Source organism: Thrips palmi, unplaced genomic scaffold (genome assembly GCF_012932325.1).
Source record: "Thrips palmi isolate BJ-2018 unplaced genomic scaffold, TpBJ-2018v1 HiC_scaffold_4, whole genome shotgun sequence".
NCBI lineage: Eukaryota > Metazoa > Arthropoda > Insecta > Thysanoptera > Thripidae > Thrips > Thrips palmi.
Genome location: NW_023144631.1, coordinates 13,185,417 through 13,203,404, shown reverse-complemented (window position 1 = coordinate 13,203,404; position 17,988 = coordinate 13,185,417). Strand labels below are relative to the sequence as shown.

At 43.4% G+C, this 17,988-nt stretch overlaps 1 protein-coding gene across 1 annotated transcript; it reads right to left on the bottom strand.

Moving 5' to 3' along the window:
• Positions 1 to 1,617: 1,617 nt before the first annotated feature.
• LOC117649641 lies at positions 1,618 to 5,797 on the bottom strand. Its single transcript, XM_034392547.1, has 6 exons — positions 5,647 to 5,797; positions 4,134 to 4,176; positions 2,982 to 3,112; positions 2,235 to 2,361; positions 1,710 to 1,883; positions 1,618 to 1,628 (listed from the first exon to the last, which is right to left on the bottom strand). The coding sequence occupies exons 1-6, from the start codon at positions 5,674 to 5,676 to the stop codon at positions 1,618 to 1,620; spliced, it is 516 nt and encodes a 171-aa protein (XP_034248438.1). The 5' UTR covers positions 5,677 to 5,797.
• Positions 5,798 to 17,988: the final 12,191 nt, after the last annotated feature.

Sequence of the window (17,988 nt, the reverse complement as noted above, 5' to 3'; positions counted from 1 at the left end):
AATTAGGATGTTTTGTTATATGCAAAAGGGTCTGCAAAATTACATGGTTTCACTGCGCGCACGTTTGCAGCCAAATTTTTTAACTTTTTACCAATCGGTAAAATGCATCTGAAAAAGCATGAAATTGCCCATAAAATAACCCTTGGGTTTTAATATTGGGCCAGAAAAAATGTGGTTCGTTTCCATCTTAAGTTGAAGATGAGCGTTTCAATAGTTTTTCTTGCCCAATATTGAAACCCAAGGGTCATTTTATGGGCAATTTCATGCTTTTTCAGATGCATTTTACCGATTGGTAAAAAGTTAAAACTTTGGCTGCAATCGTGCGCGCAGTGACACCATGTAATTTTGCAGACCTTTTTTGCATAGAACACAAAACATCCTAATTCAATGCCAAAACAAAATATTTTTTTTTTGAAAATGTTGTAAAAACTTTTATCTTTCAAATGGTGCCTGCCGTTTGTCTCTGGCATTCATACTTATCTTTATATTAACGTCTAAACAGGAGGTTCGAAAATCGTCAAAACACGTGAAAATGACGCTACTGCCCCCTTAATAATGAAAACCGGTGTTGTTTCAACGCTGCGTGTTTATAATAAATTCACATGTTATTTACACGCAGCGTGTCTGCAATTCCAGTTTTATTATTTACACGCAGGAAAAGTTTTGCTGCGTGAAAATAATATTTTGGCTTTTATTTAAACGCTGCGTGTCTCCAAGACACCAAAAAATTATTGGCACGCAGGATTGTAAAAAGTCTTCCGACCGGCGACTGAGTCCGGCATGGCGGCTTGGTGGGTGAGTGGGTCCGTGCTTGCACGGGAATTTTTTGGCCCGGGTTCGAGACTTCGTCTTTTTCTCAAAAAAATTATGCGTGTCAATAATGAAAACCGGTGTTGTTTCAACGCTGCGTGTTTATAATAATTCACATGTAATTTACCGCAGCGTGTCTGCAAGACCCAGTTTTATTATTGCACGCAGAAATTTTTTGAGAAAAAGGCGAAGTCTCGAACCTGGGCCAAAAAATTCCCGTACAAGCACGGACCCATTCATCCACCAAGCCGCCATGCCGGACTCAGTAGCCGGTCAGAAGACTTTTTACAATCCTGCGTGCCAATAAGTTTTTGGTGTCTTGGAGACACGCAGCGTTTAAATAAAAGCCAAAATATTATTTGCGCGCAGCAAAACTTTTCCTGCGTGTAAATAATAAAACTAGAAATGGAGACACGCTACGTGTAAATAACATGTGAATTTATTATAAACACGCAGCGTTGAAACAACACCGGTTTTCATTATTGACACGCAGAAATTTTTTGAGAAGAAGGCGAGTCTTGAACCCGGGCCAAAAAATTCCCGTGCAAGCACGGACCCACTCACCCACCAAGCCGCCATGCCGGACTCAGTTGCCGGTCGGAAGACTTTTTACAATCCTGCGTGCCAATAATTTTTTGGTGCCTTGGAGACACGCAGCGTTTAAATAAAAGCCAAAATATTATTTGCACGCAGGAACATTTTGTCCCACATGGCCACCGTCGGTGGACGTCTGAGGGGAAAAATCCTGCGTGTCAATAATTTTTTTTCTGTTATGTGCACGCTGCGTGTACATAGAGTCCAATTTTATTATTTAAACGCTGCGTGTATATAATATTAGTCATAGACAAATCAACTAGAATAATAGACACAGGCCCTTTCTGTATTGATAATATCATTACCTGTAAGAACCAAGTTCGGCAGAATTAGAGCTCCTCCACACACATGCTGAAATTTCCCTCTTTCCTTGCGATATATAGCAGCGTGCCAGGGGAAGTTTTTGGCTGCCTCGTTATCCAATCTGTTTGAGTTTGGAACGTGATGAAACGAGGCTGGGGCTTTTCCACACTCATAATCTGCAACATCGACAAACACACCCTAATTCTTCAAAAAGAAAACGTCCATAAGAAAAATATCTGTGAATACTCGAAACCAGGCAAGTCCTACACTGGAAGCCTTGACGCCAAAGTCAATTTTTTTTTCAATAATTTTCAATTATCCAAGCAAGCTTCCAAGCACACTCTGATTTATAGCATTCACAGTACACAAGTTTGACGTGTGCCTGGCATATAGGCTGTAAATAAGGAAGTGCCTTGAGCTGGAGCATGCTCTAGTAAGAGTGCCCTATGTACACTCTTAAGTTTCGTGAGCGCCCTGGCTCCAACGCAATCGCAATCATTGAAACCTGCATTTTCAAATGTTCTTACCTTTGACGCCCTGGCAGATTGAATAGCCACTGACTCCGCATTCGTCCACGTTGTGGAAATGATCACAAGCACGCAATCTTTTGCTAAATGCCGTGCCTGGTGGACAGTCTTTTACTGTTCGTTGTGCCTGCCAAATTCAAAGAAAAAAATAAACAAAATGACGGGTAACTCTTAGATTCACTGCAAATGCTAAAGCGATTTGGTGATACAATTGAGTATCGTCAATAAACGGCCTTACGGAAAAGTATTGCCAAAACCACGGCATTTAACTAAGAACTCGTCCCCTTGATTTGATCAACGTTTATTGCCAAATGGTGGCAGTACTCCAAAGTATCGCCAAATTTTCGCGATACTTGCCTGTTCTGTAAGGCCGTTTATTGGCGATAATCAATTGTCTCGCCAAAAAAGGTAAAAGTATCGCCTTTGAATTCACAGTGTTTATAGTGGTGGAGGAGTCGCCTGAAAGGTACACGGTAGAAACGGTTCCTGGTTTTCCCAGGAACTCCCTGGAAATCGCGTAGGTCTCTACCATAGGCTTCCTGAGAAAACCAGGTTCGGTTTTTGCCGTGTAGGTAAAAAGTCGCCCCCTGTGGGTAGGCAGCTTCCCCCCCCCCCCCCCCCCCCCAAAGTTCTCAAGCACTTCTGGCTGAGCGACAGCGAAGCCCGCTACTCCAGTGCAGTTAAAACCCTTTTTCTGACTGGGTAATTTTCAGGTCATACAAGACTTATGTGTTAACTTTAACTTACCCCCCAGCACTCAATAAATTTCGTGCAATGAAATGGGTGCTCGTATATAAGCCTCACGCCACTGGCACTGGCAGTCCTAGGGCATTGCGGAAGTCTGCCTCTCGCAGGCCCTCGCGATGTTTCACACAACACTGAAACGAATCAAACACTGATTTTGTTGGTTCTGTTCACAGATCGTGTATGCTGCCCAGTTCGAGAAATCAACTCCGTGAAGATGGGTCATGCGCACTTCATATTTCTGCATTCATGAATCTCGTTCAGAAGTACACTGTCATTCATTTCGCGATACTTTTACTACAAATTTTTGCGATAAAACCGAGTTTGCGATAGCAGTTTTAAAGTTGTTATCATAGCCAAAAAAATGTGATAAGTTTTTTATTGCAAAATATAGACAGTGGTTATCGCAGTTTGAATGACAGTGTAGACTGACTAGTTCCCGCAGTACATACGGTACAAAGCAATTACATGACTTAGTAGGGAGGCCAAAAGGGTCGTTTTCTCAAAGTTTCGTCATGTCCATTCGCACCTACGTTTCAAATCGAAAAGCGTACAATATAAGCTGTTGCAACCTTGCACGGACGCTCTTGGTACACTGAAATACGAAGGGTGAGACATCTGACCGATTTTCGGGGATACACAAAGTATGACCGAAAAACGGTCATACACAAATGTATGACAGAAAAAGGGTCACACTTAGATGTATTCATACATGACCATAAAAAGGTCAAACATCAGCGAGACTGTCTATTGTTTGGCTTCGGGATATATCAGCCTATACCTGTGATACACTATAAAGTATGACCATTTTTCGGTCATACATCGAAGTATGACCCTTTTTCGGTTGTAAATTTCAGTAAGACCCTTAGTGGTCAAAAGTCTGACCTTTCTATTTTCAGTGTACGGTATGCCTGCCAAGCATGCACTAACTCGTAATGCATTCATGCCATGTACGCGCTTCCCGTTGCAGACATCTCTTCTCCCCTGAGGCACTGAAATGCTTCAATTAGTGTGCACCTGGCACGTATGCACTAGTCAGTACATGCTTGGCGGCATGCGCGGGATACAATGCTCTGTACTTAAAAGGGAGCAACCCATCCCAAGCTACCCCAGTTGTTCAAAGGAACCCCCGTTGACGGTAGCAAACTCTTTTACCTCCAATTAGCAATGTCAACGCGAAAATCAAGCCTTGGAAGACCTAGAAAAGAGAGAAAGTTATTTTAAGATAATTGTATACCTGCGTCTCTGTGATGGTCGCATCATGGTCAGCACTACCATTTTGGAATTCTTTTTAGCCCAAATTTGGATGAGGAAGGTTTCCTCGCGCAAATTTGGGTGATAATACGTAGCCATACACGTACACTCTATATGTGGAGTACCCAGAAACTGGGCGCCTTTGTCGCGTGCCCCACTTTTCAGGGTGCGCAATGTCGCCCAGTCTCGGGGTGCACAAATCATACAGTAACCGGCTCTCTCCCATGGTAGAGTATGCACAGGTGTCTAGTTCCTGGGTGACTACACTGTGGCAAAAAGCTACGGAATATTCTGTAAACAGCTTGTGGTAAATTCTCCGTAGCCCCCTTATCAATATTCTCTGTAGGCTCTTACAGTATTTTCTGTAGGACCGCACAGTATTCTCCGTAGGACCTTACAGTGATCTCCGTTGGACTATACAGTCTTCCATGTCCTACGGAGAAGACTGTGCGGACTTACAGAGAATACTGTGCGGCCCTACGAAGAATACTGTAAGAGCCTACGGAGAATATTGATAAGAGGTCTACGGAGAATTCTGGCAAAAAAATTAACAGAATTTTCCGTACCTTTTTGCCACAGTGTAAGGCGTCCAGATTCTGGGCAGCTTTTGCACCTTAGGTGCTGCTGAGCCATGGGTGAAGGCAGGTTCCTTAATGGTTTGTCCACCCCGAGACTAGGCGACAGAGGTGCCCAGAAACCGGGCGACATTTGGCACCCTAAAAAGTGGAGCGGGCGACAAAGGCGCCCAGTTTCTGGGCACTCCATATTTAGAGTGTAGTTGAGACATTCTTCCTTGCCTAAATTTGGGTGATCGATCAAGACTTTCATTCTCAGTGAGACCTCGCGATGCTTCACTGTTGAAAATGGTTATTACATGACAACAGAATTACCAAACTAGACAACGCTGTTGATAAAACGCAAATTTCTTTATTTAAAAAGAACGAATTTGATGCAATTTTTTTTCTGACTCTTGATGTTCTAGAACAATCTTTTGCTGTGTACAAACAACCCCGACAAACCAATTAGTGACTTCTGCCGGTCACCGGGACTCAACTAGATCTGGGACTCTATCGGCAATCAAAATTGATCCTCATAAGCCTGTCTACTGGATTACAAACATCTTGTTGACGAACAACGTAAGTCATCAGTTAACAACTTAAGTCGTCTGTAAACAACTTTGATCACTCACAAAATTAGCAACATATTTACTGCTAAATTACAACACTGTTTTTAACAGTGTGCTCCATGCAAAACGATCCACGCCTGGCGTTAACTCCTACCTGGCCTGCGGCGTTTCATGTGCCTTCGACAGGCCAGGCACACATCGGCATGATCGCAGCGCGGCTCGAAACATCATTCGTAAAAGTATCGCAAATGGGTGAAATCTTATACAAACGTTAATATAGAAACTTACGGAACCTTCGATGTATTTTTTCCCATTCATCTCTTACGGTGCTGGGGCGAACGGAGGCATCAAACAACCTCCAAACATGAGGGCCGATTCTTCCGACTGATCTTACTCCTCTTCCGAGGCGACTTGGTCCTCACAGCACATTCAGAGTGTCTCGTGGACTCCCACTGCCCGTGACCTTGCCCAACGGGCAGCAGGGGGGTTCCCCGTCGACCCTGGGCCGGCCGTGGCCCGAAAACGCCGCATTGCCTCGTGGATGAAACTGGTGTTATCAGGCGCCAGTGCAAAGCCAAACAAAAACGAGTTCAGTAACCCGGCCGGCGTCCGGGGGATTCCCCGAAAAGTCGCCACGCCCTGAGCGCAGTTAGCCTTTCGAATCTAGTTACTTTGCCCTACCTACGTTTGTTCTACAGTATCATATCCTGTAGAAACGACACCTTTTCACCTACTATCTTTTCTCCTGCCGCTACCTTGTCGTACCCAATTTATCACTTTTCCCCTCCATCTCTTCCCCTTGTATCCTGAATGTTTTTTTACTGGTGCTTTGCATAACACGGAGTTACTGCGGGTGTGAGCTTACTTATCATCGACCCTGCATCTACGTACCGGATGTAAACTTGTAATGAATGTTGTACAAAAGTTGTATTTGTACATTGAACAATCGTGTACAAATTAATTGACCGCGACACTGATTTTACTTTGGAATGGTTTATAATCACAACTCGCGCTGCTCGCTGGGGGCTCCGCCCCCAGACCCCCGCATGTGTGGAGCGCGTGCCGAAGTATTTTCAGTAAGTCCGTGGTGAGCAAAGGCAAATTTTCTAAGGAAGTAAATGTCCTGCTTCTTTGAAAGCTCTATTTAACCGCTTTTGACCATATAATAAGGCTACTTTTACTGCCCAAATAGATAGCTTGTATTGCATTGGCTACTGTGGCAGTCAATGGGTGCATACAAGGTCCGGAAAATATTGAAGACTGCTTTGACAAGGATAGAGGTGAAAGGAAAAAAACCTTAAGTCTCTACGACCACTCCTCGACCCCAAACATTTCTTTGAGTGAGGAAGTCAGTCAGTCGGATTTTGGGGCTTATAGGTTCTTGATGACAATTGATGATTGATTTTGAGTATGTTGCCGGTGACGGGGACCCGATTGTGGCACAGTTTCTGAAATGTCTCGACTTGATTTACCGATTGGGCTAATAAAAATTTTTAGTCGGTCGGCCCCCTTTTTTTTGAAGATTGAGTGGACTTTGTTAAATTTAGGCCTATTTAATTGTTTTTGAGGATGTTGCCGGTGACAAAAACCCGATTGCGGCAGAGTTTCGGAAATGTCTCGACCAGACCTACCGATAGGGCGAATAAAAATTATTAGTCGGTCGGTCCCCTTTTTTGAAGATTGAGTGGACTTTGTTAAATTTAGGCCTATTTAATCTTTTTTTTAGGATGTTGCCGGTGACCAGGACCCGATTGCGGCACAGTTCCAGAAACCGCTCGACCAGACCTACCGAGGGGGCGAAAAAAATTTTTTAGTCGGTCGGCCCCCTTTTTTGAAGATTGAGTGGACTTTGATAAATTTAGGCCTATTTAATCGTTTTTGAGGATGTTGCCGGTGACGGGAACCCGTTTGCGGCACAGTTTCGGAAATGTCTGGACCAGACCTACCGATGGGGTGAATAAAAATTTTTAGTCGGTCGGTCCCCTTTTTTGAAGATTGAGTGGATTTTGTTGAATTTGGGCCTATTTAATCGTTTTTGAGGATGTTGCCGGTGACGGGGACCCGATTGCGGCACAGTTTCGGAAATGTCTCGACCAGACCTACCGATGGGGCGAATAAAAATTTTTAGTCGGTCGGTCCCCTTTTTTGAAGATTGAGTGGATTTTGTTGAATTTAGGCCTATTTAATCGTTTTTGAGGATGTTGCCGGTGACGGGGACCCGATTGCGGCACAGTTTCGGAAATGTCTCGACCAGACCTACCGATGGGGCGAATAAAAAATTTTAGTCGGTCGGTCCCCTTTTTCGCGGAGCGAGTTCGCGAGCGGCAGCGAGCGAACTCGGCGTAGCGCTACTCGCCAGCCTGCCAATCTGCGTGTCTGTTCGTGACGTAAGAAAAATGTCCCGGACAACAGCCTCAGGCCTAAAAAGATATGTCTGTTCGTGACGCTCCTAAATGTCCGGGACAACTGCAAAATGTCCCGGACAACAACCTCAGGCCTAAAAAAAGATGTCTGTTCGTGACGCTCCTAAATGTCCGGGACAACTGCAAAATGTCCCGGACAACAACCTCAGGCCTAAAAAAAGATGTCTGTTCGTGACGCTCCTAAATGTCCGGGACAACTGCAAAATGTCCCGGACAACAACCTCAGCCCTAACAAAGGTTGTCTGTTCGTGACGCCCCTAAATGTCCGGGACAACTGCAAAATGTCCCGGACAACAACCTCAGGCCTAACAAAGGTTGTCTGTTCGTGACGCTCCTTAATTTCCGGGACAACTGCAAAATGTCCCGGACAACAACCTCAGGCCTAAAAAGAGGTCTGTTCGTGACGCTCCTTAATGTCCGGGACAACCGCAAAATGTCCCGGACAACAACCTCAGGCCTAAAAAGAGATGTCTGTTCGTGACGCTCCTAAATGTCCAGGACAACTGTTAAATGTCCCAGACAACAACCTCAAGCCAAACGAAGATGTCTGTTCGTGACGCTCCTATATGTCCGGGACAACTGATGTTCGTAACGCTCTAAAATGTCCAGGACAACAGCAAAATGTCCCGGACAACAAACTCAGGCCCAAACAAAAATGTCAATGTGACGATCCTAAATGATCCAGGAAGCGGAAGAAGGGGATAACTCAATTTTGGCCATTTTTCAGGAGAAACAAAAAACTGTTAGCAGGGAAAACTAAAACAAAACAAATGAATGTTGCACATGTTAATAATTTCAAAAAGCATTAGTAAAATTTTGGAAAAAAAATCAAAAGTGTAAGGTCACTCCGTAGAGGATTTCTGTGACTTATCACTTTCCGTTGAAATGGAAAACAGAGTCAGCTCACCTTATATTTCCTAAACAAAGAGGAATTTGGAGACAAGTCAAGTGGAACAATAGTCTGCATAAAGTGTATGTTACTCTGGTGCATTTTTTGGACTTAGCTCTTTTTTCCAAATTGAAATTTAAAATTTAGGGGGGGTTAAGTTGAGTTGATTCTTTTTACACTAGATTCATAAAAACACAAGTTGAGTTATATCCTTTTGCCAGTTTGTCAAACGGACTCATGTAGACCAAGGTTGAGTTATCTCCATTTTCCAATGCAATTTGGACTGTAAAAGGGGTTAAGTTGAGTTATACCCTTTTTCCAAGTGGATTTTCTCCTAAACTGCTTGGAATTCAGTCAAATAATTTGGTGTAATGATGTAAACCATTCTAAGGCACAATAATAAAATAAAAACTCATTTTGGGGATAAGTCAAGTTATTCCCTTCTTCCGCTTCCTGGATCAAATGTCCACGACAACAGCAAAATGTCCCGGACAACAGCGTCAGGCCTAAACAAAAGGTATCTTCCTCTGTTTATTTTTACTATATTCATATGCGTATACATAGTCGAAGCTCTACAGTCCAAGCTCTAGAGTCCAAGCTCCATAGTCCATATTCTATAGTCCAAGCTCAATAATCCAAGCTCCATAGTCGTACGCCAAACTTCATAGGCCATTTAATTTGAGAATAAAATCTGTCGCGAGTAGGGTATGATCTTTCGCGAGTAGAGTAAGATCTGTCACGAGCCCGTTAGGTTAGGATTGGTTGGACCATTTAGTTTGAGAATAAGATCGGTCGAGAGTAGGGAAAGATCTGTCACGAGTAGAGAAAGATCTGTCACGAGCTCGTTAGGTTAGGATTGGTTGGACCATTTAGTTTGAGAATAAGATCTGTCGAGAGTAGGGTAAGATCTGTCGCGAGTAGAGTGAGATCTGTCACGTGCCCGTTAGGTTAGGCTAGGATTGGTTGGAACATTTAGTTTGAGAATAAGATCGGTCGAGAGTAGAGAAAGATCTGTTACGAGCCCGTTAGGTTAGGTTAGGATTGGTTGGACCATTTAGTTTGAGAATAAGACCTGTCGAGAGTAGGGTAAGATCTGTCACGAGTAGAGTAAGATCTGTCAGGAGCCCGTTAGGTTAGGTTAGGATTGGTTGGAACATTTAGTTTTAGATTATTAAATAGCCTTTCGTCGATAAGGAAAAACCAACCATTGCCGAATCACAATCCTTCGTGCAAAAGCATACTTCCTGGCTATCACCCCCCAAAAAGAAAAGAGGCTCATTTTCAAAATAAACACATCTAAATTTACTACTGATGAAAAAGGAATTTCCATCTCCAGCAGAATCCAGCTCAGCATCGAGGCCGAAGGCCTTCCCCTTGCTAGTAAATTACGGTTGGGTAAGTTAAGTAAGTTAGGTTAGGTAACCTTTAGGTTAGGTTATTTTTAGGTTACATTAGTTTTAAGTTACGTTAAAGTTACGTTCCTTTTAGGTTAAGTTCAAGTTAGGTTACATAGCGAGCGAACGAGCGACGCGAATGAAAAAAACCACGAACACACGCCGAAGATACGTTCGCCCGCGCGCCCGCTGCCTTGCAGCACAGTTTCGGAAATGTCTCGACCAGACCTACCGATGGGGCGAATAAAAATTTTTAGTCGGTCGGTCCCCTTTTTTGAAGATTGAGTGGATTTTGTCGAATTTGGGCCTATTTAATCGTTTTTGAGGATGTTGCCGGTGACGGGGACCCGATTGCGGCACAGTTTCGGAAATGTCTCGACCAGACCTACCGATGGGGCGAATAAAAATTTTTAGTCGGTCGGTCCCCTTTTTTGAAGATTGAGTGGATTTTGTCGAATTTAGGCCTATTTAATCGTTTTTTGAGGATGTTGCCAGTGACGGAGACCGGATTGCGGCACAGATTCGGAAATGTCTCGACCAGACCTACCGATGGGGCGAAAAAAAATTTTTAGTCGGTCGGTCCCCTTTTTTGAAGATTGAGTGGATTTTGTCGAATTTAGGCCTATTTAATCGTTTTTTGAGGATGTTGCCAGTGACGGAGACCGGATTGCGGCACAGATTCGGAAATGTCTCGACCAGACCTACCGATGGGGCGAATAAAAATTTTTAGTCGGTCGGTCCCCTTTTTTGAAGATTGAGTAGGTTTGCTCGGAAACGGTGAGAAATTTGTTCCCCTTTTTTGTAGATAAAGAAGGTTTTCTCGGAAACGGTGAGGAATTTTCAACTTTCGGGATTTTTCCCAATTTTCCCATAAAATTTGGAATCGAATGGAAAAAACCGCAAGTTTCTACGACCACTCCTTCACCCCAAACATTTCTATGAGTGAGTGAGTGAGTCAGTGAGTCAGTGAGTCAGTCGGATTGGGGCTTTATAGGTTCTTGATGCTTACTTGGTGCGTCGTCCTTGACAAATTTTATTTCGACTGATATAAATAATTCTGATCTACATCTTAACAAACGAAATAGGGTCTTGTTGGCTGAGCGATAGCGAAGCCTGTTACTTCAGTGGGGTTGAAAAGTTTTGTCTGTCTGTGCGTCCGCACTACTCCTCCTGAACGGTTCGGCCGATCTCGGTGAGATTTCGAACCTAGGGTATGTACCCGAACATACCCGAACTTTTTGGGTATGTCCTTGGCTCGGCACACGCGAAATTTCACTATCCTAGCTCAACTCGGCACTCAACAAGTAAAAAAACAACCGATAATGGACGCCACTGTCTGCCGAAGGCAGGCTAGCGCCGCAGGCGGCCGCAGGCCAAGGTAGGTACGCCAGGCGTGGATTGGAGGAACAGGCAGCGAGACATCGCGAAGCCTGTTACGACAAGACGCGGTCTGGCGTAAACCTACCTTGTAATTCTTGCAAAATTTGCCTTGCCTACATATTTCTTACACTGTAGATGGTGGCTGTGATCGACAAGTTCAGTGGAATTGTGCGCCCACCACCTCTGCAAAGCATAAGCCCACAGGACCATAGAGAATTTAACAAACGCAGCCCTTCAACAAATGCATTGATCTCAAACACATATTATTCAAATTAAGGGGGGACCCTGGTGAAAAAACCATCAAAATTGCCAAAAATAGTATTTTCAAAGTTCATAGATAAAAATGTGCATAGAAGGTATCAGATTTAACAGGTTGAACACCTTTAAGCTGAGTAGGTATTTTCTTCATAATTTGGAAGGAAATAACATTGAGATTAGTAGTCGTTGGCTTCTACGCTCAACTTCACAGCTTTGCTCAGTCGACAAAAAATTTTGTCGTAGAAAGACTTCCTGCGTTCCTGGTTGACACCTACATGAGTCGTCTTGCATGGACTCTATTCATTGATGACTTGTCGACAAATTTAAGTGACGGAATCTTGTTATCAGCCCTACTTTTTTTTACAAACACCTTAAAGTTTGAAAAAAGGGGGAAAAAATCCCTTTTTTTAAATGTTATAATTTGAAAACTCATATCTCAGGACAGAAGTTTAATTTGAAAATTCCGTCACTAAAATCTCTTCTTTACATCTTTAGGATAACCCAAAAAAATTTTCAAGACTCTCTGTTCCAATGAAAGACGCAGGAAGATTTTTCCCCAACGCTCTAAAAAACACTAAAAAGCCACTTTTCTCAGAGACCGTTCAACATTTTGGATTGAATTTTGTTTTGGGAACTCATCATAATGAACCTAATAATTAAGCAAAGTTTCAACTTTCTGAAATTATTTTGAAGCCTACTTGAAAGTTTCACCAGGGTCCCCCCTTAATGCAAGGAAGTAAATTTTAATAAATAAATAATCACACTGTACTTAGCGCTACAACTTCATACCAGAAGATTTTCGCAGTCAGCTTATTGGCAGAGCGATAGCGAATCCCGTTCAGGTGGGGTAGGAATGTTTTTTCTGTCACCTACTTTGTGTAAACATCGGGTGCGGCTGGGAATCCCCGTTCACCTCAGTGGGTCCACCAGCCTCGGCCTATTCATATATCGAAATGATAAGCCAGGCCGAGAAAGAAGGCCCTGGCTTCTTATAAGAGAGTTGAAACAGTTCAGACGACCCTTGCAAAATGGAAAATATATGGGCACTATATGGACAAAATATATGGCCCAACATGTATTGACGTCATATGTGGAAAAGATAATTTAGCAAGATACTTTTCTGATATAAAAAATATGTGGCAAATATATAAATTTCATACATTGCTCTATATGTGGCAATATATAGTGTGAATACACCATGGAGTCTGACGACTCAGAGACTTCCTTTACTATTATAAAAGAATGTAAACTTCGCCCTGTGAAGACAACCTATTGTGGTCCCACCGTGGTCACCTAGAAGAACTTTTCGCGCTACGCCCAAAAAAGACGTTTAAAATTTCCGAACTGTTCCAGTTCACTTGTTAAACAGGATTTCTCAAAATTTCTTGGAGACTTAAACGCATGGAAAAGAACCTTTCCCCTGCTCAATATATGGCGTCAATATATTTTACAATATAAAATCATGTTGAGAAATATAGCCGCCTTTCAACATCCAGTGCCAAGATTTTAAGAAAAGTTAGTTGAAAAGTCTGCCCTCCTCACCCTGCCCCATCCCAAGACAGGGACCGTGTCAGATATTGAAAAACATATTTCGCGAAGATAATATTATATGGGGAAATACATGCAGTATACATTAACGGGCACCAATACATACCCCCATATATAAACCACGTATTGCGCAAGATAATTTGCAATATATTGAGCAAGATACAATTATATTGACAATGCATGAAACATATATGGAGTCATATATTGACACATATTTTCCACATATTTTCCTTTTTGCAAGGGGATAGACGAGCGGAGAGCCTCCCCAGCGTCACTTCTGTGCTCAACGTCGTCTTAAAGGTATGTACGTTAAGAGTTGTTACATCAATTGTTTGACCTCAAGGTTCTTTCAAACCAATGCAACTTGGTGCAAACCACTGGGGTTTCCGATTTTGATGAAATTTTCTCCGACTGCTTTCCTTTCGTAGCGTGTATGAACCCATACTGCCAATCTATGTGTGAGACACAGTCTCACACGCTTGAGTGAGGCAGGTGTTGGTGGTCTGTTTTCGGCGCCATTTTTGTTTCCTTTTGAATCAATGGAACAGTTTTTAATAATATTTTGAAGGCTGAATATGAACTTTTCATGGCTTATCACAGCGTTGTTAATTCCTTCTCATTTTCGTTTGTAGGAAATCAAGTTGGCAGTTGAAACTCCAAGATGCCGCAGAGAAAGGTTCTCATAATTATGACGGTGCTGTTCGTGGTTCTCCTTTGCGACTTGGCTGCGGCGACTTGCTATTTTAATTGCGACGACTGTGACGTTCCTCGTACTTTCTCAGCGTGCTGGTATAAATGGAATCGTCGAGAGAAGCGATGTGGTGATAATCCGAATAAATTCACCTTTAATTCACCGTATGGTGATTGCCATTGTTGCCCTCCTTAAAGAAATCTTGTGTGGAAAATAAACCTAGTACTAACGTTCTCTCAACCGGGTGACATAACAAAGAAAGAGACGTGCTGCGCCACGCTGCCTCTTGTAGTCGTTGTATTGCACATTATTGTTTTTTTATTAGAAATTCTGTCATGCTAGTTCTAAATCAAGGCTACAATGTTGAGATTTGAATTCTGCAAATAAATTTTTACCGGAATCATACGAATTATGTTTATGTTGATACCTCGTGGGAGTTCTGTACGTTGATCATAACATACAGTGACAATCAAATCTGGTGACAAGAGAAAAAGAGTTCGGTTTTAGCACATTCAGCAGAAAATGGGGATAACGATTGTGAGGCATTTCGGGAAAGTAAATGTAATCAAATGAGCCGACCCCGGAGGGGTGCCAGTAAAAAACAAAGAACTCTACAAATCCAAAAGCGTACATTGTATGCTCTACCTGGAGCATGCCTGCAAGCACGCTCTGGCTAGCGCATGCCTGCCAAGCATGCACTTATTAGTGCATACATGCCAAGTACACGCTTATTGAAGCTTGCGTCTGGATAGAATACAAGGTAGGTATACGCCAGACCGCGTCTTGTCGTAACAGGCTTCGCGATATCTCGCGGCCTGTCCCTCCAATCCGCGCCTGGCGTACCTACCTTGGCCTGCGGCGCTAGCCTGCCTTCGGCAGGCATTGGCTTGTCCATCGTCGGTTACTTCTTACGTGTTGCATGCTGGGGGGCTCCGCCCCCCAGACCCCCCTTTATTCTAGAAAGAGTTGCTTCATCTACAGATAACACGATCTTGACCCTTGTAACTTTTTAACTTGTCGTGGCTGGGGACCCCCCTTTCTTCAAGACGGAGGAGATCTACCTGCAGAAAACTCGATTTTTCGCCGTTTTTTAGGTGTTTTTTGGCTATAAAAACTGAACCAGTTGAGCTAGAATAGTGAAATTTCGCGTGTGCCGAGTCAAGGACATGCCCAAAAAGTGTGCAAAATCTCACCGAGATCGGCCGAGCCGTTCAGGAGGAGTAGTGCGGACACACAGACAGACAGACAGACAGACAGACAGGAAAAACTTTTCAACCCCAATGGAGTAACTGGCTTCGCTATCGCTCAGCCAAAAATAGGATAACATAAGATCAAAAGACGTTGAAAAAACAACTTCGCACGATGTAGGGTCAATTGGACGAAAATACGAATTTTGGTCCATTTTTAACACTTTAAGGAATAAAGTTTTAAAGCAAAAAAAAAATTCGTGGTCAGAAACTTGTTTTTGATTGCTTTGTTTCTTTCCTCAAAGAACAAGGATCTTCAGTTCTTCTTATAGCTAACAATACACCAAGGTGAAATGAGTGCAATGAATTTTGAAACACGCAATTTAAATTTAAATTTGTATTTCCTTGCGAAACAGATCAAAGGTGAGGTAATCATCCAGGACCGCGGCGTCGCACTGTGGGTCAGAATCGGAAAAACCTTTGCAATATGACGATTCGTCAAGTTCTGAATTGTGGAAAAATAGATCGTAGGTGTGAAAGAGGAATGTCAACGCTGCTAAAAGGCGAAAAAATTTCGTCTCTATCCCCCACCTGGTCGCCAGGCTCGACGTTTTTGTCGCCACCGTTTGGAAGCAGGCGCGCGACCCAGCGCGGAGCGGAGAAAATGTACCTTCTTTCAGCGTCGTTCTACGGGACGCTACTTCGTTTGAAGATTGTACAAGCACGGTTTCCCGTAGTTTGAGACCTCGTCTTTCCATTGGTACCAAAATTTTTCAGGTAGCGTTTATAGTTTTGCCGCTAGAGCCAAAACCAAGTGACCATGCACATTTGTCTATTTTTTTACACATTTCTCTCACAAAACAGGCTGCCAAACTTTGCCAACCTCTTGCAACCTCCTGATTCTTATCGCGATGTAAAGCTTAAAGTGTCCCCTTTCGAATGCACCAAGCGGAATTTGCGCCAATTTGCGCCGAGAGGCCCAAAAGGGGCGATATTCGTAAACATTTAGTGTGATGCGTGCTATGTGTCCGTTCGTCTTTTCGTTCGTTTTGGGACTTCCCGTGGTCCGATCTTCACCAAATTTGGTACGCAGCCTCCTTGAGTGACCCTTAGAGCTGCCCCGTGGCAGCAAATCCGATCCGAGCCCCGGGGTTGGTGCAGCAGGTGCATCATGGTCTACATAGGGTCAAGAGGATTTACGCCCGATTTAGGCACAGTATGCAGCGAGAATGGCATGTAGGGGTATTTTTGGAATCGGGGCGACAAGAAAAAGCCAACGGTGCTAGTTTCGAGCAAATCGGAGAGGTTTGGACCCGGGTTCAAATCCCGGTGGGGGGACCATTTTTTTAAAATCAATCTTTGCATTCTTTAATATGTTTTTGGTGTTGCTAATGACGAAAATAACATTCATTTAGACCCAGACCCAGGTTCAAAACCCGTAACGGTTAAACATAGGCGTAATTCGAGAATTTTTAAATGTATGGGACAAGCTAAAGTTGCCGATGTGTATCGCCACTTTTCATGCTGTTCTGCTACGCCAATGAGTCAAGGGTACGCCACTGACTCAAAATAACGCCAGAAATGGTTTCAGCGCACCTGGAAACACTTCGGCAAGTAAACATTCGGAAAGATTTGTGAAAATTTGTGTTTCATGGCTACGCCACTGGGTCTAGGGTACGCCACTGACTCAAATTGACGCAAGAAATGGATTCAGCGCACCTCAAAACCCCCCTCACTGAAATTTCACGTCGATAACTCAAATCGTTTCCATGGTAGACATTTTGCAAAGGTTTTTCTGATTCTGACCCATAGTGCGTCGGGCTGTTACAGCACTTTCGAAGCTTAATCACTTAACACTTGGTTATTTCGCATCCAAGCCAATAACATATGTTAGGATTTATTGATTGTCTTAATCAGACGAACCGATTTCTATAAATATGTGTCAGTTTAGTCCATTTTGATATTCCACCCAAACCACTTGCATGTATCCAAAGTCGACGCGCGTGTAACAAACGTCAACGCAAAAGCTACGAAAGTCGACGCGCGTGTAACAAACATAGACTCAAAGTACGCTTTCAACATTTAAGCCATTTTGAACTAAACTGGGGCGAATTATAGGCATCAATATTTCGTAGGGACCATTCTACATTCATCTTGAATGTACCTGCGAAATTTAATTCGAAGCCGCACATTAAAATCTTGGCAATACCCTGCCTCAAATTCCCACATCTCGGTGAACCAACCCACATCGCTTCTTTTCCTATTATTTTCCTTACAACAATGTCGTCAAAAAAATTGATGACATTGTTGTTACGCCCATGCAATAAGTATAGGAGATTTGATGAAAATGTCACCAATTTGTGATGAGATTGTCATGGTTTGAAAGTGATGAGAATGTCATCCGCGTTTTTGTCATAGTGACAACAAATTAACAACACTTTACCCTAGTACCCCCAGTATAAATCGAGGGGTCCTATTCAAAAGATCTTATCTGGGCGTTCTCCCCAAAACAATCTTATCTTAAACGCAAGCAAATCCACTCATTTTGATCAATTGGGTGCTTCGGAGAAACCCCAGACCGGAAGTCAGCGACAGAACGGGAGAAACAAAAGAGCGCCGTCAGGCCGTGCTGAGCGGTGGTGGGGTCGAAATCGGCGGAGTGGGGATGAAGGCGGCGCGCGCATGCTGCTCCCACCCCGTCGATTTCGATCCCCACCACCGCTCAGCACGGCCTGACGGCGCTCTTTTGCTTCTCCCGTTCTGTCGCTGACTTCCGGTCTGGGGTTTCTTCGAAGTACCCTATTGGGGGGGGGGGTGTACGACAGTAAGCTGAATATATTTCTACATGCTGTTTTGGTTT

Bases quoted from the DNA above. Each gene is read 5' to 3' on its own strand.
- LOC117649641 (XM_034392547.1), bottom strand. From the start codon at position 5,676: ATGAATGGGAAAAAATACATCGAAGGTTCC. The intron at 3,113-4,133 runs GTAAAAGAGTTT...GATTCGTTTCAG, and splicing joins GTTGACATTGCTAATTGGAG to TGTTGTGTGAAACATCGCGA. The intron at 1,884-2,234 runs GTAAGAACATTT...TCGATGTTGCAG, and splicing joins AATCTGCCAGGGCGTCAAAG to ATTATGAGTGTGGAAAAGCC.